The sequence below is a fragment of the Anomaloglossus baeobatrachus genome, chromosome 5, assembly GCF_048569485.1.
Source record: "Anomaloglossus baeobatrachus isolate aAnoBae1 chromosome 5, aAnoBae1.hap1, whole genome shotgun sequence".
Classification (NCBI taxonomy): domain Eukaryota; kingdom Metazoa; phylum Chordata; class Amphibia; order Anura; family Aromobatidae; genus Anomaloglossus; species Anomaloglossus baeobatrachus.
In genome coordinates, this window is record NC_134357.1 from 264,021,223 (window position 1) to 264,046,556 (window position 25,334).

Genomic DNA, 25,334 nt, shown 5'->3' on the forward strand with positions numbered 1-25,334 from the left:
GGCCTCAACTTTGCGCTCTTTTTCGGGGAAGAAGACGCCGGGCTTGTTGTTTTTCACGTCCAAAATGGCGGCAAAATGGCGGCTGTCAAAAAATTTTGAAAAGGAGTACCGTTTACAGTCCAAAACAAGGCACACTTTCACCACGTAGGTGGAGGGGTTACAATCCTGTTCGTGACGCCAGGTTTTGAGGTGTGCCGCCCCCACGTCAGCAGCTGAGCTGCTCGGGTCCGGATCTGCAGTGGCTCGAGGGGTCTCCGGACCCGGGGGTCGTGCGGACACTCAAATAAAAAAAAGGGGATGTAATATGTACAGGGGATTGTTGTAGATAGTTCGTGACACCACACACCGTGAGTGGCGTCACGAACTAAGGTGGAGTACCACCGCTGCTGTTGGGGAGCACACAGGGGCGATGGAGCGGCAGCTAGGTGTTTGACCCCTCCGTGGGTAGGGGTGGATGCCCCGGGGCTCAGTGTTCAGAACACGGGAGGTGATGGCTGCCGGTGGTGGTGCACCAGGCCGGACCGCAGGGTGTTGGTGTACTCACGATTAAATGATTGCACACAAGTCCTCTGGTAAACCAAGGAGTCAGTAGCCGGCTGCCGCTTCCGGGTGTATACTGTTCCCACACCCGACTGGTGAACCAATGTCCCTTCCTCCGGCACTATGTACTTTTCTTCTCCTTTGGACAACTTCGTGTGGAACGGGGAAGTCCTCTCCCGGTTTTGTTTTGGTTGGGAGATGTGCCCGCGAAAACTGACCCATGGGATCTCAGTGGGTTGTTGCGGATACCCTATCCCCGGGGTGGGCTGTCGTTTCACTCTATCTGGGCTAACACACTGGAACAACATCTGGAACCTTGTCCCCGGCCTGGTTAATTAGAGAAGGGGCTTGCAATCGTCTTCTAACTAGGGTCCAGGTACCCCGCCTGTGCACGGTTTCCGGACCGGATCTCCGCTGTCGGTACCGGCGGGCTCCAACCCTGCCCCGATCAACTTTGGATTTCCTGCGACCGGACTCCCGTCGCTATTGGACACGGTCCACTGCTTGCCACCTAGCAAGTAGACCAGGACCACTACCCTGGCGACCCTTCACTAGGCTCAGACTTGACTCCAACTCTTAGAACAACTTCCCTCTCTCTCACTCTCTGAATGGTTCTCTCCCCCGGATCCTCAAGGCCCCTAGGTGGGCGCTCCCGAGCCGCCTGGTCCCGCCCACTGGAGTGTCCTTCCTACCCTGAGGGGGGTGGCTAGGGTTTTATGGCAGATGGAACCTGATGTGGGATGGGGTTGTGTGGGGTGCACTGTTTCTCTGTGACCACCTGGCAGCGCCAGGGCGTCACAGAGATTGCACAGATTATTCTGTGCGATCACTGCAGTTTATGATGGAAAGGCTGGGGGCCCATCAGAGCATGGGGGCCCGGTATGCCACCTAAACACCCCTGCCCAGCCTGCGGTAACAAGCCCACGGTACCCCGCACCATATAAAGCATGGGGGCCCACTGGGGAACGGGGCCCATCGGGGCCCCGGGGGTCCCAGGGGCCCACTGGAGGATTCTCCGGTGCTCCGCTGGGCCACTCAGATGCTGGCAGCAGCCATAATGGCTTCATTCATCTTGTAAAAATGCACCCTACATACCACATCTCTCGGGTATGTGTCAGAGATAGGTCTAGGCCCCAAGGCATTGTGTATTCACTCCAGTTAAATAGTCCTAAGCTTATCATCTTCCAACAGCTGAGCAAACAACAGTTGGGCGGTGGAGACCAGGTCAGCAGCAGTAACAAACTCTGGTAAACCGCATATACGAATGTTATTCTGCCTGTTGCGGTTCTCAAGATCTTTTAAACTAATTAAGATTCCTTCATTTTAGTAGAGTGTTGATTCAGGACCTCCCAGTGTGCCTGAAACTCCTGCAATATGCTGTCCTGCTGTAACGGGGGCAGGGGGCGCCTCAGGGGGTGTAGTCGAGTCCCCTCGCCTTGTGGGTCGCAGGCTGAACCCCGGCCCAGCCGTCACTTGCAAAACAGGTGTCTTGTTGGGGCAGAGTGTGGATGCATGGGGCCCATTCATGACAGCGTTCTTTCTGTGCTCTCCAGCTCCTTCTTCACTGTCAGGAAAGAGACAATTGCAGGCAGCGGATAAACCAAACACCGATTTATTAAACAAAGCTTCCATCTTTCTGTTTGCAGCAGGCTTACTTTAGTACGTTACAAGTTACAAGTCCTTTTCTACAAAAACGGTTTCCTTTTTCTCTACGGGCACTTTCCTTTGCCTGCAGGGGCCAATTGTTATCCCCCTAGCAGTGGTACTCCTATCCCGATTTTAGTCCAGCCCTTTCCCAGGGATTTGTATTGAACTAGGGGACGGCTCCAGTACTCACTACCGGCTCCGGATTAGCTCCAACTTCTCCACTCCACTGCCACAGCACCCACTCCTGCACTCTGCCCCGGCACTTCTCCTCAGCTCTCTCTCCTGTTACATCTCACAGCACACTGCCCTGCATTCAGAGCCCAACCCCCCTTCTCTTCCCTCCTAGGCTGCCCTGCCCCTTCCTTCCCTGTCATTGTTACCAGGGGAACCACTCACTACACTGGCACCTGGGGTGGGGAGAACCGTACATAACACATAACATGGTACAATGTGCCACCATACTCCTGTGGCGTCTTCAGGGGGGGAAAACGTCTTCTCCACACTAGGGGTCCGTCCACCCCTTACACTGCATCTTTTCTATCTCCTCAACTCAAGTAGTTAACTCTGCTTTAAGTGTCTGCAACTCCCTTTTGTAAGTGTTTTCAAGTCTGCACACAAATTTCTCAAAGTCTTTCTTAGTAGGGATTGCTTTAAGATATTTACTTATTTCATGCAGGTCCAGATCCTCTGTCTCAGGGCCTTCATTGCCCAAGTCCTCCTCGTGTTCAGACGCGGAGTCCTGGATGTTCATTGCTCCTGCTGCCAGGAAACTGCTTCAGTGCCCAGCCAACACCATCGTGGCTCTCACGCTTGGTGCACACATTGGGATATTCGTGGTCAGAAACTGGTCCATGTCTTTCCACCTGCCGTATGCTCTCGTCCCGTGGTTGTCCAGGCGTTTACATCTGCTCATGTAAGGTTTGTCGAGTATGTCTCAGTTAAATAGTGGCCGTTAGACGGTTCAGACTCGGAGCTACAGTGATATGTGGCTCACTCAGCCATCAGCTAGCCACGCCGCCCCAAATGAATACATTTTTATTTGTATTCTGAGGGTGACAAATCTGGATAATTCACAAATGATCTTTAATAATAATTGTCCTAATAAATGAAAGTTACACTAAATGAAGCAGATGTTTAGTTTCTGTACTGGTTAGCTCTTCCTCTTGAACAAAAAAAAGAACTAAGCTAGACACATTTTGCAATATTTTAGTGGTTGATAGTTGTTTGCCTATTTTCAGAACTCACATAGAAATGAAAGTCAAAGTGGAAATATTGCAAAAATGAAAACCATATATAACTTGAATATAAGCACTATGTGATTACAGTTAAGCAAGATACACTGACGAGCAAAAGGGTAGCAATGTTTTTTAAAACTTTTCAATTTCAGGCTCCATATCTCACCATTCACTACAGATTTTAGGCTATGTGCGCACTAGGCCGTTTTACCCGCGGATTTACCCGCGGTTTTGCTGCAGAAATTTCTTGACAAATGTTTGAAATCTTTCTGCAGACATTTCCCAGCAAAACCTATGGGAAAAAAATAGCTGTGCGCACACTGCGTTTTTTTCTCAAGAAAATTCTTTGTGAAGATTTTCTTGAGAAAATTTCTTGAGAAAATGTGCATGTCACTTCTTTTCCGCAGGTAGCTGCGGTATACCCCTGGTATTTCACTTCATTCACTGTAATGTAATCGCGAAATTCCGGGGGTATACCGCAGGTAGCAAATGATGTGCGGTATACCGCTGCCTGCGGTTTTGCAGGGAGTAATGTCATTATGCCTGGAAGAGGAAGCGGAGCAGAGTAAACACAGACGTCACACTCCCTGGACGCCGCACAGAAGCACTTCCGTGTGACCTCCAGGTGCCCGTGCAGTCTGTGTCCCGCTCCGGCCTCGCCGCTGCCAGCACAGCAGTGTCAGTGTCTGCCCGCAGTATCAGCAGCTTGTCACGCCGCAGAGCTGGCAGACACTGACACACAGCAGTGCGTGCAGCTGCGGGGATGACGAGCGCTGCTGTCAGGAGGTGAGAAGAGATCATTACCTGCTGTGATGATCTCCTGCCTCCTGACATCACCACGGTCACTGCTGTCTATGCCCGCGGCCCGAGGCTGTCACTAGCGGTGACGTCACGGGCTCTCGCGATACTGCTGACAACGTGGCGGGCATAGAAGGCAGTGACAGCGCTGATGGCAGGACTGCAGGAGATCATCACTGCAGGTAATGATCTCATCTAACCTCCTGACAGCAGCGCTCGTCATCCCCTGCAGTGACCTGGGCTGACCTATTGATGTTAGCTCAGGTCACTGCATTGCTCTCCCAGCCAATGGGGAACATTCTGTTCTTCATTGAATTGGACAGTGACTATGGTATGGATCGCCGTGGGACCCCCCCCCCCTTTATTGGATTACGCCGGACGTGGAATTGATTGTTCATTTCAATAAATTGGTGAATGAGGGAATGTGGGCAGTGTTTTTTCAAATAAAACTTTTTTTGTTGTCTATTTTTTATTTATTACTGACTGGGTTGGTGATGTCGGGTATCTGATAGACACGTGACATCACGAACCCCAGGGCTTGATGCCAGGTGACATTACACATCTGGCATCAACCCCATATATTACCTCGTTTGCCAACGCACCAGGGCAACGGGATGAGTTGGGACGAAGCGCCAGGATTGGCACGTCTAATGGATGCGCCACTTCTGGGGCCGCTGCGGCCTGCTATTTTTAGGCTGGGGGGTGTCCAATAACAGTGGACCTCCCTAGTCTGAGAATATCAGACCACAGCTGTCCGCTTTACCTTGGCTGGTGATCCAATTTGGGGGGGACCCCACGTTTTTTGTTTTAAATTATTTATTTAATGTAAAATAACAGTGTGGGGTGCCCTCTGTTTTGGATTACCAGCCAAGGTGAAGCTGCCAGCTGTGGTCTGCAGGCTGCAGCCATCTGCTTTACCCTAGCTGGCTACAAAAGATGGGGGGACCTCACGTGTTTTTTTTTTTTTAAATTATTTATTTATTTTATGGCTAAATACAAGGCTAGGCACCCTTTAGTGCCACATGAAAGTCACTAAAGGGTGCCAGCTTAGAAAATGCAGGAGGATAGGACATTATATAGGTCTTTCTCATCTATCTATCTGTCTATCTATCTATCCATCTTTTCCTGTATCCATTATCTGTCTGTCTATCGATTATCTATCTATTATCTATATTATTTATTGCAGTTAAGGGGGCTTTACACGGTAGCGATATCGCTAGCAATTTGTAGCGATAGCGACCGTGTAAGTACTCGCCCCCGTCGCGCATGCGATTGTTTGTGATCGCTGCCGTAGCGAACATTATCGCTACGCAGCGTCACATGTACTTACCTGGTCGGCGTCGTCGCTGTGACTGCCAAACAATTCCTCCTTCAAGGGGGAGGAAAGTTCAGCATCACAGCGACGTCACCGCAACGTCACACAGCGGCCGGCCAATCAAAGCGGAGGGGCGGAGCTGAGCGTGATGTAAACATCCCGCCCACCTCTTCCTTCCGCATTGTGGCCGGCGGCAGGTAAGGAGACGTTCCTCGCTCATGCGGTGTCACACATAGCGATGTGTGCTGCCGCATGAGCGATGAATCACAACGCTAAACAACCCTTACCGATTTTTGAGTTTGGGACGACCTCTCCATGGTGAACGATTTTCACCATTTTTGAGGTCGCCTAAGGTCGCTGGTAAGTGTTACACGCTGCGATATTGTTAATGACGCCGGATGTGCGTCACTAACAATGTGACCCCGACGATCAAACATTAACGATATCGTAGCGTGTAAAGCCCCCTTTACAGCATAAAAAAAACACAGGGACCAACCTGCAGAAAAACCGCGGCAAAACCGCGGCAAAACCGTGGCAAATCCACAGCAAAAACGCATGCGTTTTTCCCGCGGATTTGGTGCGTTTTTTTACCGCACATAGTGCGCACATAGCCTACGCAGGAAACTATTTCATTTTATAGACAATCACCTTGGTTATCTCATACTTAAGGCCCCATCACACACAACGAGATCGCTAACGAGATCGTTGCTGCGTCACCATTTCTGTGACGCAGCAGCGATCTCGTTATGTGTGACACTTACCAGCGATCAGGCCCCTGCTGTGTGATCGCTAGTCGTTGCTGAATGATTGGGACTATTTTCTTCAAAGGCGATGTCTTGCTGGGCAGGACGCATCACTGTGTTTGACGCCTACGAACGACCTCCTAACACAGTCCCAACGCCCACCGAGATCGTTATACAGGTCGCTGATCGTTACTGCGTCGTTGGTAAGATCTGACTGTGTGACATCTCACCGGTGACCTCCCAGCGACTTACCAGTGATCCTTATCAGGTCGCATCGTTTTCGGGATCGCTGGTAAGTCGTTAAATGTGACAGGGGCTATAAATTTGACTTGCAACTATGTAGCATTTGATTAGTTATGCAGATTCTTGTAATTTTACTGCATTGTTACTATTTTTCTCATAAAGATCTAAATTGTAATTTTTATTATTTTGTTAGTATTTTGTATATCCACCTTTGGCTTTCAACATTACCTGAATTCTTCATGACATGCTCTTGATCAGATTCAAGCATGTCTCCACTGATATCTGATCCCAGGTCTCTTCTACACGTTCCCAATGTTGGTGCATACTGGTTGACACACTTGAGTATGTATACAGCTTTTTCTTCAACTCTACCCACTAGTGTACAATTGGTTTGAGATTTTAGAACAATCCAGTACCTTGTTTCATTGTCATTGAACCATTTTTCTCCAATCTTGATGTATGCTTCTGGTCATTGTTCTGCTGGAACATTATGTCATCCTTTTCATACCTATAGTACTTAAGTGTACAAAGGAAGTCGTCTTGAAGGATACTCACATACAGCTCAAATTGAGACCACCAATGATCCTGGTCAAGTATCCAACACCTTTGGCTGTGAAACAAGCCACCAAACATTTCAGTTCCTTCAATTTCGAAATCCATTAGCCTATTTTCACCTTGTTTCTTCCAGACCTATTTGAACCCATCAGAGCTTAGTCTGTTGACTTTCATCTCATCGCTCCAAATCACCCGTTTTCAATTTTCTACCATCCACTTTTTGTACTTTTTTGTGAACTTGTGCAAACGCTTTTTATGACAATATTGAAGTCAAACCTTCACATTTTTTTCAGGCCACCATTCCAGACTTTCACAGTGCTTGCAGGGACATCCTAGATCTCACTATTACAAAGCATATGAGCCACCTCCACTGCCATGTTTATTACATCTGATCTGATAGACCTTGTGATGAGCCGACTTGTTGACTCCAATATTTTGCCGAAGGGCCACCTCCTGGCTTTTGAATGAATGGACTTCATTTTGAATTCTTCCAAATGTCATGGCGCTCACATGATGCAGCTTGGCGATGAGCTGGATGATGCTGTTTCTCTTTGTTTGGGAAATTTTCTTCATGACTGCTCCTCGATTCAAACTGAGAAGCCCACCACTGCAGCGGTTGCCTCCGGGGCACCACTCCACTTCCAGGGACGCCGCAGGGACTTCTCTTTGGGGATCCTTCTGGCAACAGGTATGTCAGGATATGTAGATCTGAGTCGTGACGCCACTCTCGGTTTGCGGTCAGGGTTATAGGTGACCGCCACTGCAGTTTAACGAGCGTATGGGGTTGATGGAATCTGCAGTCAGATGGGGTGGCCTCCCGAGAGTGAGACTGGCCCCAGGGGCTCGGGTGTGTGTGTGTAGAACAACAGGTTCCAGAATAACTCAGTCACAGTCCAGAAAGTCTTTCAACTTGCTTACTCACTTTTGGATGTTTCGTTGTGAGGAGCCCGAGTGATGCTGAGATTAAACCGGGTGGAACCAGGAATTCCTTCAGACCGTTCTGAGGGTAGCTATTAACTCGCCTTCCTTGCACTTCTTGTTTCGGATAACCCCTGACTTAAAGTACCGGGGGGGGGGTCATCCAGGGAAGTCGCTGCTGCAATTTCTCCCATTTTTGGCCCGTTTGCCGGCAGCGTGGACCAGGTGAGATGGCTTCTGGCTCTGTCTCCTTATGGGTCCCCCTGTTGCTGCTGAGGCTTGGACTCTAGATCGTTTGCGAGGGACCTCCAGTCCCCTTACCGACAGGTTCAGCAGATCACTAAATGGACGTCTGCTCTAGGGACCTGTTCCCTGTGCGTGCTTAGTCACCAGCAGTCCCCGTACTCGACTGCCTCTCTTCAGGTGTCTTTCAGACTGACTTTCTGGTCACTATTCTGCCCCGCTAACAGCTACCACACCTGCAGGGTCTGTCTAGGGTGTCCGTGTGTCTCCGTCTCTCTGCAACTGCCACTCTCCACCCCCAGACCGGCCCACTCCTCCTACTTTCCTTACAGCCTCTGCAACTTAACTTCCAGCCTCTCCACTACACCCCTCGGTAAAAATTGTAAGCAAGCCTCATCCAGAGGCTACCCAAGGGTCCCCTCGAAAGGTGTGGGAGACCCGGTTGCTATGTGTCTGTGCGTACACACCCCTTTCTGGTCTTTGGAATTACCTGGAAGCACTGTCCCAGCATGGGTGCAGTACTCAGTGGTGCCTGACCAGGTCAGGGCGCCACATTCCCCCTTGGTTATCAACTGCACATCCTCGGGCTGCAAAGACAAGAAGAGAGTTAAATACAAATTTTTCCCACAACATACCAGGTACCATCCTTCACCACCCATTACACACAAGTCCTGAACCCACCCAAGAACCTCCAGAAGGCAGGTCACCGGTCCCTTTGGTGACCAGGTCTGGGCCAGCTCTATCCCAGACCTTTCCTCCAATCTTCCTCTACTGTGGAGGGTGGTTTAAGGTAGGCCCCATAAACAGGTGTACCAGCTTCCGTGTGTTGGAGAGCGGGCATCATAAACAGGCATGCTCCCTGGTGTTGTAGAGCAGGCCCCATAAACAGGCGTGCTCCCTGGTTTTGGAGAGCAGGCCCCATAAACAGGTGTGCTCCCTGGTGTTGGAGAGCAGGCCCCATAAACAGGCGTGCTCCCTGGTGGTGCAGAGCCATGCCCCATAAACAGGCACACTCTGAGGTTGGTACCATTGAGGTAACTTTTTTACAATGCAAGGAATAGCCTGTGGTTCATTTTTTTTTAAAGTGCACGTAACCAGGTGCTAAATAAAATAAATACTCAAACAGTTCACACAAAAGTTCTTGTGGGCACACTCTTAAACGTTACTAAACTTTCAGAAAAATATTTTTAAACATCCTTGTTAGACACTTTAACTAAACTGTACTTTCTCTATACCGTATTGGGAGCTGACCAAAGTTGCTGCGGGTTGATCTACGCAGTACTATGCTGTCATCTGTCTGAGGTTGTGTCCTCCCACCCGGTGTATGTGACTCAATGTGAATGATGGGTGTACTGAGTGCTAATACTTGTGGATGTTCTTCTGATTCAGCTATACTCGACTATTCTGAGTTCTGAACAGGTTCTTCTTGTCCTCTAACTTTTTCTCTGGGTTGAGGGAAGGTAATCACTGGAATTAAAACAGCTCCATTGTATTGAGGCCAACTTGCAGGAAAATCTCCAAGCACAGTATGGATCATCTTTTCTCTTGGTTCTTCGACTGGTCAAGGGTTGGAAACTTCCTCAGGGATTCTTAGCTGTTCAGGGCATCTCTTAAGGTGGTCTCTGGAAACCACTGCTGTTGTCTTTCCTCCATCTTTGCTGATGAGGCATGTCTTCTCACGGCTAGGTGTTAATGGTAACACGGTGTAGAGTTCTGCTTCCCAGTGATTGTCGAGTTTGTGATTTCTTCTCTTTCTCTTCAGGACCACTTCTCCAGGCATCATAGGAACAGCAGGTGCATTTGTATTGTAGGCTTTTTCTTGTCTTTCCCGCTGCTGGGTCAAGCTTCGCTCCACACACTCTTGTACTCTCTTGTACTTGGCCTGGCGGGTGGAATCCCAATCAGCACCTTGTAGAGGGTCTTCAGGGGTCTCAATTCCCATTTCCAGATCCATTGGCAGTCTTCCAGGTCTGGCCCTCATCAGATATGCCGGTGTGCAGTTCGTGGAACTCACGGGGACGTTGTTATACATGTCCACCAGGTCAGGCAGCTTATCTGGCCACCAGCATCTTTCTTCCAGTGGTAGAGTTTTCAGGAGGTTGAGAACAATGTGATTCATCTTCTCGCATATGCCATTGGTCTGAGGATGGTAAGGTGTGGTACGGATCTTCTTGCAGCCATAAAGGTTACAAAACTCCTTGAACACCTCAGCTTCAAAGGCTGGGCCTTGGTCAGTGAGCACTTGGTCTGGATAGCCATGTGGTCTACAGAAATGGGCTTGGAAAGCTCTGGCTGCAGTCTGGCCTGTCAAATCCTTGACTGGTACTACCACCAGGAACCTGGAGTAGTGATCATCCATGGTGAGGGCATAGGTGTAGCCTTGTCTGCTGGGGGCCAACTTCACATGGTCCAGGGCCACCAATTCCAAGGGTTGTTTGGTTTGGATTGGCTGGAGTGGTGCTCTCTGACTGTGATGGTCTTTTCTTCTGAGATTGCATGGACTCTACACCACTTCTCCAGGGCAGATCTCATGCCCACCCAGTAGAATCTTTCTTTAAGGCGTGCCTTCAGTTTCTTCCAACCAAAGTGACCTGCGCCATTGTGATAAGCTTCCAGCACCATCCGAGTATCCTTCTGTGGCACAATCACCTGCCACACCTTCTCATGCGTCTTCAGGTCAATGATGCTCCTGTAGAGTTTGTCTTGGTGGATGAATAATCAACCCCTCTCTCTCCGCAAGTGCTGTGCTTCAGACGGGGCTTTGGAATCAAGGCTGGCGCCAGGTTGAGTGATCAGCTTCTTCACCAAACCAACTGCTGGATCATTCTCCTGAGTCTCCTTCCAGTTGTAGTGAGGTAGCAGATTCAGGGTCACTTCTTGGTGGCTGGTGTGTGACTGCTGACACTGGTTAGCTCCATGGCGATGGAACGCTGGCAGCTCAATCTCTTCAAGGTCATCTACATCTTCACCCTTGTCTGCTAGGTGAGGCATCCTTGACAGGGCATCTGTGTTGCCATTCTTGCGACCTGCCCGATACTTGACAGTAAAATCATAATTTGCTAGTCGGGCTAGCCAACGTTGCTCCATGGCACCCAACTTAGCAGTATCCAAGTGGGTTAGGGGGTTGTTGTCCGTGAAGACGGTGAATTTGGTGGCTGCCAGGTAGTGCTTGAATTGCTCAGTGATAGCCCAGACCATGGCCAGGAACTCCAACTTAAATGAGCTATAATTTTCTGGGTTTCTTTCAGTAGGCCGGAGCTTCCTGCTGGCTTAAGCAATCACACGTTCCTTGTCTTTCTGCACCTGTGAAAGCACTGCTCCCAGCCCCAGATTGCTGGCATCGGTATACAGCACAAATGGTAGACTGTAATCAGGGTAGGCCAGGATCTCTTCATCCGTCAGGGACCCTTTCATTTGTCTGAAGGAGTGTTCTTCTGCTTCTCCCCAGGTGAACGGTGGGCCGGAGGTCTTTCCCTTCTTTGCTTGACCTACTAGGAGCTCTTGCAAAGGCGCCACCATCTTCGTATAGCCCTTGATGAACCTCCTGTAGTAGCCTACCTGGCCAAGGAACTGACGTACCTCCCAGACGGTGGTGGGTGTGGGCCATTTCTGGATGACTGTGACCTTCTCTGGGTCCGGTGCTACTCCTTCTGGACTGACCACATGACCTAGTTATTGGACCTTCGGCTTTAGTATATGGCACTTGGATGGCTTCAGCTTCATCCCATATCGGGATAGTGCTTCAAAGACTTCAGCCAGGTGTTTCAGGTGGTCCTCATAGGTCTTGGAGTACACGATGACATCATCCAGGTAGAACAGGATGGTCTCAAAGTTGAGGTGTCCCAGGCAGCACTCCATCAACCTCTGGAAGGTCCCGGGGGCGTTGCAGAGTCCAAATGGCATGCTGTTGAACTCACAGAGGCCCATGGGAGTGGTGAAGGCTGTTTTCTCCCGATCTTCTTCTGCTACAGATACTTGCCAGTAGCCACTAGTGAGATCTAGGGTGGAAAAGTAGTTAGAAGCTTTTAAGGCAGCGAGGGATTCCTCTATCCATGGCAAAGGGTAGACATCCTTGTGTGTTATCTGATTTATCTGTCTGTAGTCTACACACATCCTCATTGTGCCATCCTTCTTTTTCACCAGGACCAGGGGAGCCGCCCAAGGGCTGCAAATGTCCCTAATGACTCCTGCCTCTTTCGTGTCCTTCAGCATGTCTTTAGCGTGTTAGTAATGGGCTGGTGGTATAGGCCTATGTCTTTCCTTAATAGGAGGATGACTGCCTGTGGGTATGTGATGTTGCTCCCCTTTGATTCTACCAAAGTCTAGTGGGTTCTTACTAAAAACCTGCTTGTATTCCTGTATGACCCGGTGAACCCCTTGTTTCTGGTAGGTGGATGTAGGGTCAGTCCCCACATGGAATTTTTGGCACCAGTCCTCTGGGAGGTCTCGTCCTCTGTGGAGTCAGCTTGTATCAGGGGACCTATAGGTTGTATAGCGTTGTTTGGGCAAGTAAACAGTTTGGCAATGGTAGCGTACCTTGGTAGCTTAGCTTCCTCCTCCCCACAGTTCAGCACTCGTACAGGTACCCTTCCCTTGTGTACATCAACTACCCCTCTGGCTGTCAGGATTGTGGGCCAGTGTTCTGAATGAGTGGGTTCTACTACAGCCTGGTAATCCCGTCCTCTGAGACCTACCGCTGCTCTGCACCACAACATCATTTCACTCCGTGGGGGTATCACAATGGGGTTAGCAACTATTACTCGTACATTATCAATTTCACCGCCAATCTGGTTTACCTGTTGCTTTCTCAGGATAACTCGGATCTCTTTTTGCAGGGCTCTTTGTTGTCCGCCCTCAAGACCTTCAGCAATCTGGTGAAGCAACAACAACACTTCCCCTAGGCAATTTTCTATGATATTAGTGCTAAGTAGCAAATTTTTCTTTTGGTCCGGAAAAATTGTTTTAAAATTTAACTTTTAATAATAATACAACTAAAAGTGATGAAATATCACGAACACCAAACAAAGAACATAAAAGGTTATGGCCCTCCTATCGCTTCAAAGGATTCATATAAGCCAAAGAATTGTTTGGACCTTCATCCCAAATGTAATCGGACTTCAATACCCATCAACATAGGTGCCAATTGACATTAGTGTCCACCAATAAATTGGATAAATCTTACCTCACTCCATAATATAGAAATGAATTGGTCTCACCAAATATTATTTGGATGTCATCAAACGCAAATACTGGGGTCACGGAATGCCCCTTAATGATCAGTCCTACCTCCCGACGCGTTTCATTCAAGTATCGAACTCTTCAGGGGAGTCTCAAAAATATTACATCCTTTTAGGGTCCTTCAGAAACTGAACCCGTAGCCTATACACCATGCATGTGGCTGAAGCGGCCTTTGGTGTATAGGCTACGGGTCCATAACTATTGGGACCGAAATTGGATGCGTCACAGATTGGCTATGTGATGAATCCTCACTAGTTGCATGTCATGCGGATGTTTGGGTTCAGTTTCTGAAGGACCCTAAAAGGATGTAATATTTTTGAAACTCCCCTGAAGAGTTCGATACTTGAATGAAACGCGTCGGGAGGTAGGACTGATCATTAAGGGGCATTCCGTGACCCCAGTATTTGCGTTTGATGACATCCAAATAATATTTGGTGAGACCAATTCATTTCTATATTATGGAGTGAGGTAAGATTTATCCAATTTATTGGTGGACACTAATGTCAATTGGCACCTATGTTGATGGGTATTGAAGTCCGATTACATTTGGGATGAAGGTCCAAACAATTCTTTGGCTTATATGAATCCTTTGAAACGATAGGAGGGCCATAACCTTTTATGTTGTTTGTTTGGTGTTCGTGATATTTCATCACTTTTAGTTGTATTATTATTAAAAGTTAAATTTTAAAACAATTTTTCCGGACCAAAAGAAAAATTTGCTACTTATCATTGATAAACTGTATTTATACCCAGTGGCTATTTATTTATGATATTAGTGCCTAAAATCATCTGTGGACTCCTTTCCCTTGCATCATTATCTACAACAATCAGTCCTTGTCCCTTCATTTCCTGCCTTCCCACCTTTATGGTTACCTCTTTGACCCCAATCTGGTCTATAGGTTGTCCATTCGCTGCATAGATGGTAAGATCAGGGTCCGGTTGTCGGAGATCGTCGTCCGACCAAAACCTGCGATAAAGGACATATGGGATTGTGGTTACCTGGGAACCGCTGTCCAATAATGCCAAGGTTGGGATCCCGTCCAGGGTGATGGACAGGACCGGTCGTCCACCCACATACTGATCATGGCAGTCAGCTGGGCCAGGTGTTCTTACTCCTGGGGACTGGCCCTTGGCCCCTGATTTGACCCGTTTAAAGGACAGGCCCTTGCATAGTGGCATGTTTCCCAGCAACGGCAGCAGATGGGTTGCCCGGATGAGTCATAGAGATCACTGCTGCTCCCTCGGGATGAGGGACCTCTTCTCCATCGCATCCAGCGGACGTCCTCTGGGCTGTCAGCTAGCAGGATCCCATGGGGGGCTTTGGGTTCTGGTGGAAGTTGCATCGCTTTCAGGATCCGGGCGACGTCCTTGCTGAGCTGTTGCACCTGGGAGGACAGAGTGTCGGTGACACCGGCTAAGGTGATGGTTCCTTTTGCAGCTACCAGGGCCTGTGAGGAGGATTCTGCTCCGACAGTCTGGGTGCTGGTAGACCATGCTGGTTGGATGGGGTCCGTGTCAACGGGAGGTTGGAGTGCTTTCACGGCAGTGTCTTTCAGAATGGCAAAGTCCACATCACTGTGTTCCAGGGACCACAGTCTCATCTGTTTTCTATCCTCAGGGGAGTGCAGGCCCTGCAAGAACTGTTCTGTCATCAACCGGATTCCTTCCTGATCACCGACAGGGTCCACGAGCTTGAGTGCCCGCAGTGCGGCTTGTAGCCTGAGGGCATAGTCTCTTATGCTATCTTGGGGCTTTTGGCGGCAGTTATAGAAGCCCATTCTCAGCTCTGCCTCGGTGCGGTTTTCAAAGGCAGCTTTCAATTTGGCAAAAATGATTTCTACAGAGCCCCGGTAATCACTGGTCCAGGACTTAGCCTCTAGTTCTGCTGCCGAGAGTGAGGCTGGCCCCAGGGGCTCGGGTGTGTGTGTGTAGAACAACAGGTTCCAGAATAACTCAGTCACAGTCCAGAAAGTCTTTCAACTTGTTTACTCACTTTTGGATGTTTCATTGTGAGGAGCCCGGGTGATGCTGAGATTAAACCGGGTGGAACCAGGAATTCCTTCAGACCGTTCTGAGGGTAGCTATTAACTCGCCTTCCTTGCACTTCTTGTTTCGGATAACCCCTGACTTAAAGTACCGTGGGGTTCATCCAAGGAAGTCGCTACTGCCTTTTCTCCCATTTTTGGCCCATTTGCTGGCAGCGTGGACCAGGTGAGATGGCTTCTGGCTCTGTCTCCTTATGGGTCCCCCTGTTGCTGCTGAGGCTTGGACTCTAGATGGTTTGCGAGGGACCTCCAGTCCCCTTACCGACAGGTTCAGCAGATCACTAAATGGACATCTGCTCTAGGGAACTGTTCCCTGTGCGTGCTTAGTCACCAGCAGTCCCCGTACTCGACTGCCTCTCTTCAGGTGTCTTTCAGACTAACTTTCTGGTCACTGTTCTCCCCCGCTAACAGCTACCACACCTGCAGGATCTGTCTAGGGTGTCCGTGTGTCTCCGTCTCTCTGCAACTGCCACTCTCCACCCCCAGACCGGTTCACTCCTCTTACTTTCCTTACAGCCTCTGCAATTTAACTTCCAGCCTCTCCACTACACCCCTCGGTAAGAATTGTAAGCAAGCCTCATCCAGAGGCTACCCAAAGGTCCCCTCGAAAGGTGTGGGAGACCCGGTTGCTATATGTCTGTGCATACACGCCCCTTTCTGGCCTTTGGAATTACCTGGAAGCACTGTCCCAGCATGGGTGCAGTACTCAGTGGTGCCTGACAAGGTCAGGGGCGCCACAGAACCAGTGACCTTTTACTTTGGAATCAACCTAATAACAAACTGAGCTATTAGGGAATGTGAAACCAAGTTGTAATTTGTAGTATACACAAAGAAAAAGATTTTTCACCACCAGGAGCAAAACAGTAACAATGTGGAGACATGACAAGAATCTGCATATCTAATCATATATTAAATAGTTGCAAGTCAAATTTATGTATGGGATAGCCAAGATGATTGTCTATAAAATTATGCTAGTCTCATGCTTAGGGTACAAATCCACTTGCGCACAGCTTCTAATGCGAGAGCATCGGAAGCGATATGCTACTGACCCTCTGCTGTGAGTGTGAGCCGAGGGTCATGAGACTGTCATGAGATCTTGCGATCGCATCACAGGTGCGGAGAAGAGGGAGGGAACAATTTCTCCCCATCTCCTCCGCTGGCTGTCTCTGCATATATTGCACTGCACTCGGATTACATGCAAATGCATTGCGATGTTTCACACGCTCTCATAGAGTTGTATGGGGGTGCATGAGCCGAGACTTGCTGCCAAACGCAGCATGCTTCGATTCATTCTGCATGCCGCTGTGGCATGAGAAATCAATTGCAGATGGACACTGCCCCATAGTTTTGCACTAGAGTGAGAGCAATCCGATGTTTTATTGGATTGCACTTGTCCGTACAAAACGCAAGTGGAACCGTACCCTTAAAGATGTAGTGGATGGTGAGATATGGAGCCTGAAATTCAAAAGTTCAAAACCTCGCCAGAGCTTAGCCTGAAATAGAATTCTGATACAGTAATCCTGCAGTTTTGGTCAATAACTAAGTAATAGCATACAATACAGACACACCATCCAGTGTGGTTACAACTTTCCAATAATGGTGCAAACTCAAAAATGGTCCTTATTTCTGTCTTTAACCACTTTTTTAGAGCAAAAAGTCACATATTTATACCTCTGCGGGGTGTGTGTGTGTGTGTGTGGGGGGGGGGGTGTAAACTGGAGTAGTACATTTGTGACAAATCTTGCAACCTTTTGAAAAGACACAAATGAGGAATCAAGTAAAAATATGTGACAGCCCTAAACCATAAAACATACCTCCCAACCGTCCCGGATGCAGCGGGACAGCCCCGGTTTTATAGTCCAGTCCCGTTCTCACGCCCGGGAGCTCTGTAATCCCGCAGTGTAGTGAGAGGCAGCTGCCACGCCCCCGCACTCTGCCGACCACGCCCCCTCCGGATGCAGGCCACACTTTCTGGATGCCTTCCATGGCATCTGTGCTGCTGGGCACGCTGCTTTGCTGTCGTCCACGCCCCCTCTGAATGCTGGACACATACACTCCTTGGGATGCCTTCCTTGACCCCTCCTGCTGCTCGCTCTATGCTGGCCACGCCCCCTTTGCCTGCCTCTTCTGCCCAGGATTCTCACACGTGACCGGCTCTCCACAGCGGCTGCTTCGTTTATTCTGCAACTGAGGTAAGAGCAGCAGCAGGGAGAGAGCAGTGTGAGTGAGCAGTGTGAGTGCAGGAGGACAGTGCAGAGTGAGTGCAGGAGGACAGTGCAGTGTGAGTGCAGGAGAACAGTGCAGAGTGAGTGCAGGAGGACAGTGCAGAGTGAGTGCAGGAGGACAGTGCAGAGTGAGTGCAGGAGGACAGCGCAGAGTGAGTGCAGGAGGACAGTGCAGTGTGAGTGCAGGAGGACAGTGCAGAGTGAGTGCAGGAGGACAGTGCAGAGTGAGTGCAGGAGGACAGTGCAGTGTGAGTGCAGGAGGACAGTGCAGAGTGAGTGCAGGAGGACAGTGCAGTGTGAGTGCAGGAGGACAGTGCAGTGTGAGTGCAGGAGGACAGTGCAGAGTGAGTGCAGGAGGACAGTGCAGAGTGAGTGCAGGAGGACAGTGCAGAGTGAGTGCAGGAGGACAGTGCAGAGTGAGTGCAGGAGGGGAGAGCAGAGTGAGTGCAGGAGGGGAGAGCAGAGTGAGTGCAGGAGGGGAGAGCAGAGTGAGTGCAGGAGGACAGTGCAGAGTGAGTGCAGGAGGACAGTGCAGAGTGAGTGCAGGAGGACAGTGCAGAGTGAGTGCAGGAGGACAGTGCAGAGTGAGTGCAGGAGGACCGTGCAGAGTGAGTGCAGGAGGGGGGAGCAGTGTGCCTGCAGGAGGACAGTGCAGAGTGAGTGCAGGAGGACAGTGCAGAGTGAGTGCAGGAGGGGGGAGCAGGGGAGAGTACAGCACTTGTCTTCTCAGGTCCCCCTGTACCTGCAATAGAAAAAAGCAGAAACAGAGGGGACTCAGAGAAAGCAACCAGAGTAGCCCTCGGTGCCCCCCCAGTGCTGCCACCCTGTGCCCTCAGTGCTGCCATCCTGTGCCCTCAGTGCTGCCATCCTTTGCCCTCAGTTCCCCCCAGTGCTGCCAGCCTGTGCGCTCAACACCCCCCCCCAGTACTGCCAGCCTGTGCCCTCAGCGCCCCGCCGCAGTGCTGCCAGCCTGTGCCCTCAGCGCCCACCGCAGTGCTGCAAGCTTATGCCCTCAGCACCCTCCAGTGCTGCCACCTTGGGCCCTGAGCGTCTTCCACTGCTGCCAGCCTGTGCCCTAAGCATCCCTAGGGCCAGTATGTATGCCCCACAGGCCACCACTGTCAGTATCTAGGCTCCACAGGCCCTAGTAATGTGTATGCCCCCCACTGACCCCAGTATTGTTTATGCCCCTAGTAATGTGTATGCCCCCCCCACGGACCCCAGTAATGTGTATGCCACCCGAGTAAGATGGATGCCCCCAGTGATGTCTATGCACCCCCAGTAATATGTATACCCCCTGGTGACCCCAGTAACATATATGCCCCACCCAGTGCTGTCTATGCCCCCTGTGCTGTATTTGCCCCCAGCCATCACGTAGTGCGGCCTGCACAGCCACATACCCTGGAGGAGCTGGACGAAGACAAGCGGGGGAGGTGAGTAAGGCTGCTGCCGACTTCCCCATATTAATACCTCTAATGTGTCTGTGTGTATGACTGTGTGTAGATTTACGTCTGTTCATGTGAATTTTGTAAATTTTTCTTCAAATATATGTGTGTACTAGCTGTACTATCGTCGGTCGGTTTCTCTTTCTCTCTCTCTCTGTCGGTCGGTCTGCCCCCCTCTCTTACTCACAGCTCACTGGCGTCTCGCTGCACAGCGTTTACACTGCTCCGGCGGCTTTTCCTCTTTTGAAAATGCCGGCCGCTCATTATTCCATCTCATGTTCCCTGCTTTGCCCGCCCACCAGCACCTATGATTGGTTACAGTCAGACACGCCCCCACGCTGAGTGACAGCTGTCTCACTGCAACCAATTACAGCCGCCGGTGGGCAGGTCTATATTGTGGAGTAAAATAAATAAATAATTTAAAAAAACGACGTGCGGTTCCCCCCCCCCCCCCCCAATTTTGATACCAGCTAGGGTAAAGCCACACGGCTCAAGGCTGGAATTCTCAGGATGGGGAGCTCCACATTATGGGGAGCCCCCCAGCCTAACTATCAGCCAGCAGCCGCGCGGAATTGCCAAATCCATTAGATGTGCCAGTCCTGGGACTCTACCCGGCTCATCCCGAATTGACCTGGTATGATGGCAATCGGGGTAATAAGGAGTTAATGGCAGCCCATAGCTGCCACTAAGTCCTAGGTTAACCATGGCAGGCGTCTCCCTGAGATACCTTCCATGATTAACCTGTAAGTTAAAGAAAATAAACACACACATCCAAAAAATCCTTTTATTTGGAATAAAAGACAAAAAAAACCCACCCTCTTTCACCACTTTATTAATTCCCAAATACCCCTCCAGGTCCGACGTAATCCACATGAGGTTCCGCGACGCATCCAGCTCTGCTACATGAAGCTGACAGGAGCGGTCACAGACCAGACCGCTCTCTATCAGCTCCACGCAGCAACTGAAGTGAGCCGCACGATCAGCGATGACGTCACTCAGGTTACCCGCGGCCACCGCTGGATCCTCCAACTGTTACAGCAAGTTGCCCGAGTGACTGAAGTGAGCAGCGCGATCAGCGATGACATCACAGGTGAGTTGCGATCTCAGATGGAGGACTCCAGCTGGCCGCGGGTAACTTGAGTGATGGCACCGCTGATCGCACTGCTCACTTCAGTCACTCAGGGGATTTGCGGTCACCGGTGAGTCCTTCACCGGTTGACCGCTAACCAGGACGCGACAGACAGAGCCGTGGGGTGACAATGAAGTCGGGTGAAGTTCATCCAAGTTCATTCTCATCGCGCGACTCTGTCTGCTGTCAGCGGGTATGTAGCAGAGCTGAATTGACGGGGGAACGCACTGCCAAAAATGCATGCAAAACACATGGAAAATGCATCCAAAATGCATGCGTTTTGGATGCATTTTTTTTTTACAAACAGTGTTTACATTTCTCCAGTCTGCCAGAGGGTGTGTTCTTTTCCGCACTGCGCACATACCAAGCTGAGGTCACACTGGCATATCACGTGATGTGATATGCTAATGACCCTCGGCTCCTGCTGTGCTATGAGCGTGAGCCATTAGACTGTGATCTGATCCTGCGATCGGATCACAGCTGAGGAGGAGAGGGAGGGATTAAGGATGTCAGGCGTTCAGTTGGGATGAGCCCTGGGCCTTGCTGTCTTTTTAAAGGCGACTGGATCAGCGGACGAGAGCACCCACTGACCCCTGTGTCTCTACAATTGGAACAATCAGAACAGTAAGTTGCCCATATTCACTAATTCCCCCCATTAACCAAAAGCACAGTATTACAGATATTTTATCTAATAGAGCGGATCTGTCATGAAGTCTGCAGTTTTGTACATGGGGCAGATTTAGGGGAAAGATCTGCTTTAAAACAGAATTTTGTGGTCTAAAATATTCTAGTTTAAATGTAACAGTGCCAAGTTTGCATTTATATTTTAATTTACTACTTAGAAATAAATCTCTGTATATTTTTTTAATTATTGTTTCTAAAACAATGATTGTCATTGCTGACTGGGCGTGGTTATAGGTGTGGGCATGGGCGTGGCCTAAAAAATTGCCGCGGCGCATCACACTAGTGGGACTGGACTGTACAACTATTACTGCGCCATATCAAACTGCTCAAGTGTGGCAATTGCTATTAACCTTTGAGCTCTGAATAATTTCATTACGTTATGCTAAAACTGAAGTTTGGCTCATTTTTTTTTATGTTTTCTGATAGAATAAATCATCATGATGATGAATAAGAAGATCACAACGCATGGAGATCTTCTGTTACGATCTCTGGAGGATCTGAAAAAATGGGAATTCAGGAGGTTCAAAGACAAACTGTCAGATTTGCCTTCTAGTGATAAATGCTCCATTTCACGTGGACCTTTAGAAGATGCAGATTTTATAGTCACAAAGAACCTAATGATTCAGACTTATGGGGAAAAAGACGCTTTACATGTGGCTCTCCAGATCTTCAAGATGATCAATCTTATGGGACCAGCAGAGGAACTTCAAGTGAAGATGTCACAAAAAGGTACTCACTGCTTACAGTGGTATTTTCTTTAAACGTTGTGTCATATAGTAAAGGAAGATCTACAAAATTTTAGCCTCATTTTTATTTTTAAATGGAAACAGTCTAACTAAAATTGCACCCCATGATCCTGCAGTAAAATAGTCTTATTACCTTGGATCTTTGCCAAGAATTAAGGGGGCTTTACATGCTGTGACATCGCTAACAATATATCGTCGGGCTCACGCTGTTTGTGACGCACATCCGGCGCCGTTAGCGACATTGCAGCGTGTGACACGTACGAGCGACCTTCAAAGATCCCAAAAGTGGTTAAAATCGTTGATTTTGGAGAGGTCGTTCAAAAACCAAATATTGTTATTTGGGCACTAGCGATGTTGTTCCTCGTTCCTGCGGCATCACACATCGCTATGTGTGACACCGCAGGAACGACGAAAATCTCCTTACCTGCGTCCACCGGCAATGCGGAAGGAAGGAGGTAGGCAGTATGTTACGTCCTGCTCATCTCCGCCCCTCCGCTTCTATTGGCTGGCCGCTTAGTGACGCCGCAGTGACGATGCTATGACGCAGAACGCACCTCCCCCTTGAGGGAGGGATTGTTCGGCGGTCACAGCGACGTTGCTGACCAGGTATGTGCGTGTGACGCTGCCGTAGCGATAATGTACGCTATGGCAGCGATCACCACATGTCGCACGTACGACGGGGGCGGGGCTATCGCGCACGACATCGCTAGCTTTTGCTGGCGTTGTCGCAGCATGTAAAGCACCCTTTAATCCAATGTTTATATTGTATATAGGGGATGTAATACTAGCATAGACCCATAGACCCTTCATGTGCTGACATACAGGCTTTATCTATATACAGTATATAATTGCCTAATTCTGTCTGTCTGTCTGTCTTGCTCCAAAATAACGTCACTACAGTGACAACTGTCGCTACACCGCGCACGCTAAAGAGCCTGCGACCAACGGCTCAGCTAACTGAACAGCCCAAACTATGGGCCAACAGGACAACGCCCAACACTTTTCCCCGCACCCACATGGAGCCCCGACTTCCCGGTGAGTGCTGCACCCCCGGGAGCCCACACCGGGAACCCAGCGGACACATACCCACCGCTCGCCTCCGCCCCCCGTACACATTACCCCACTCGGCTCCACCTCCCCGCACTCTGCCCTCCACATGTATACACTGAACACACACACACGAATAGTCACCTGTCCCCAGCCATGCAGTCCCCAGCACTGACACCCTCAGCGCCATGGCCTCGCTCGGCTCCACCCCCCTACACTCCGCCCTCCGCATGTATACACTGAACACACACACACACACACACCAGGATAGTCACCTGTCCCCAGCCATGCGGTCCCCAGCACTGACGCCCTCAGCACCATGGCCCCGCTCGGCTCCACCCCCCCGCACTCCGCCCTCCGCATGTATATACTGAACACACACACACATACACACACACACACACCTGGATAGTCACCTGTCTCCAGTCATGCGGTCCCCGGCACTAACGTCCCCAGGGCCATGGCCCCGCTCGGCTCCGCCCCACCCGCAAACATGGCCCCGCTCGGCTCTGCCCCCCCGCACACATGGCCCCCGCCCGTCTCCGGCAACGCTGCTCCCGCTGTCTGCCGCCCCCGACTGCTTTCTTCACATACAACTGGCAAAAATTATAATATTAAAATTTTCATCAATTGTGATACCAGCCATTTTGTATATAATGTTTTATGTAGAGCATGTAAAAAACAATATATCGTAAAAACCACTAGAAAACTTAAAAAGTGGATTTCAGAACATACAGTATATATAATCCCCAGCTCCTAAACCAGTCTGCCAAAAGGTCAATATCTGCAGTTTCAAAACATTTTCTGGAGGTTCACTTTCACTGTTTCAGCATTGAGAAAGTAGATAAAACAAGGAGGGGTGGTAATTGGGACAGACAAGTTAGTATTCGTGAAGCTAAATGGATTTTTGATCTGGACACTAGAGCAGGGATTTAACCTGAGAACAGATCTTCTGTATATCTATTAAGAGAAAGAAAAGGAGAAAAAAAGAAAAAAAAAAAAGGGGGGAAAGGAAAGAAAAATTTGGGAAAAAAATGGGAAGGTTCCCATATTCGGTTTTCAGATCCTGTCTTGGCAGTTTAATAAGCTATATAAATTTAGATCATTGATGTTTCATTTCATATAATTATTTAAAACACACACACACACTCACACACCTGGATAGTCACCTGTCCCCAGCCATGCAGTCCCCGGCACTGACGTCCCCAATGCCATGGCCCTGCTCGGCTCCACCCCCCCCCGCACTCTGCCCCCCCCACATTACCCCACTCGGCTCTGCCCTCCCGCACTCCGCTCTCCGCATGTATATACTGAACACACACATACACATACACACACACACACACACACACACACCTGGATAGTCACCTGTCCCCAGCCATGCAGTCCCCGGCACTGATGTCCTCAGCGCCATGGCCTCGCTCAGCTCCACTCTTCCCTGCACACATTACCCCGCAGGATGGGGGCACATGTCAGGATATTGGCTCCACCACGATGGGGGCACATACCAGCATAGGGCCACATCACAGCATCAGCCCACATACCAGGATCGGGCCATACAAGGATGAAGACTATACCAGGATGGGACACAGACCAGAATGCTGCATATAATTGCCTTATTCTGTTTGTCTGTCTGTCTTGCTCAAAAATGACGTCATTACAGTCACAACCGTCGCCACACCGCGCTAAAGAGCCTGCGACCAACGGCTCAGCTAACTGAACAGCCCGAACTACAGCGCGACAGGACGACGCCCGACGTCTTTCCCCGCACCCACAAGGAGCCCCGACTCCCAGGTAACTGCTGCACCCCCGGGAGCCCACACTGGGAACCCAGCCGACACATACCCTTGCGTTGCTGGGATCCCTGAGAGGAATGATGGTGGTCGTGCGCGCTGACGGGGCGGTGTGGCGGGAGCGTAGGAACCCAGCCGACACATACCCAAACACGTTCTGTTACTAACAGTGTCCTGAACTTCTTTCATCATTATTCAAGACCTTACCTCCAGGGCTGTGGAGTCGGTAAGCCAAACCTTTAACTCCGACTCCTCAATTTCCCTTGCACCGACTCCGACTCTGACTCCACGACTCCGACTATGACTCCTACATATATTGCTTATAGTTAAGTGAAAAATGTATTGTAGTACATGAACATGTGTATGTGAACATCAGACATTTAATAATTTTTATGATACAATAATCAAGATATTTGGATAGAACATAAAATATATTTATTGGAATACAACTTTAGAACACAAAAAACTGTAATAAATTGTAAATATGTTATACAATATGTAATATACAGTAGATTACATATATATCTTGTGTGTGTGTATGTATATATATATATATATATATATATATATACTGCATATTACATATTGTAGTACATATTTACAATTTATTAGTTTTTTGTGTTCTAAAGTTGTATTCCAATAAATATATTTAATGTTCTATCTAAATATCTTAATTATTGTATCATAAAAATGATTAAATGTCTGATGTTCACATTGTACTACAATACATTTTTCACTTAAATAT

At 49.3% G+C, this 25,334-nt stretch overlaps 1 protein-coding gene across 1 annotated transcript in view; it reads left to right on the forward strand.

The window, feature by feature from the left end:
* Positions 1 to 3,039: 3,039 nt before the first annotated feature.
* LOC142309948 (NACHT, LRR and PYD domains-containing protein 3-like) overlaps positions 3,040 to 25,334 on the forward strand; it is a 156,334-nt gene continuing 134,039 nt past the window's right edge. The window contains exons 1-2 of the mRNA XM_075347420.1: positions 3,040 to 3,100; positions 21,430 to 21,732. Of these exons, the coding sequence (XP_075203535.1) occupies positions 21,441 to 21,732 (292 nt within the window). The 5' untranslated portion in view covers positions 3,040 to 3,100; positions 21,430 to 21,440. The remainder of the gene's footprint in view (positions 3,101 to 21,429; positions 21,733 to 25,334) is intronic.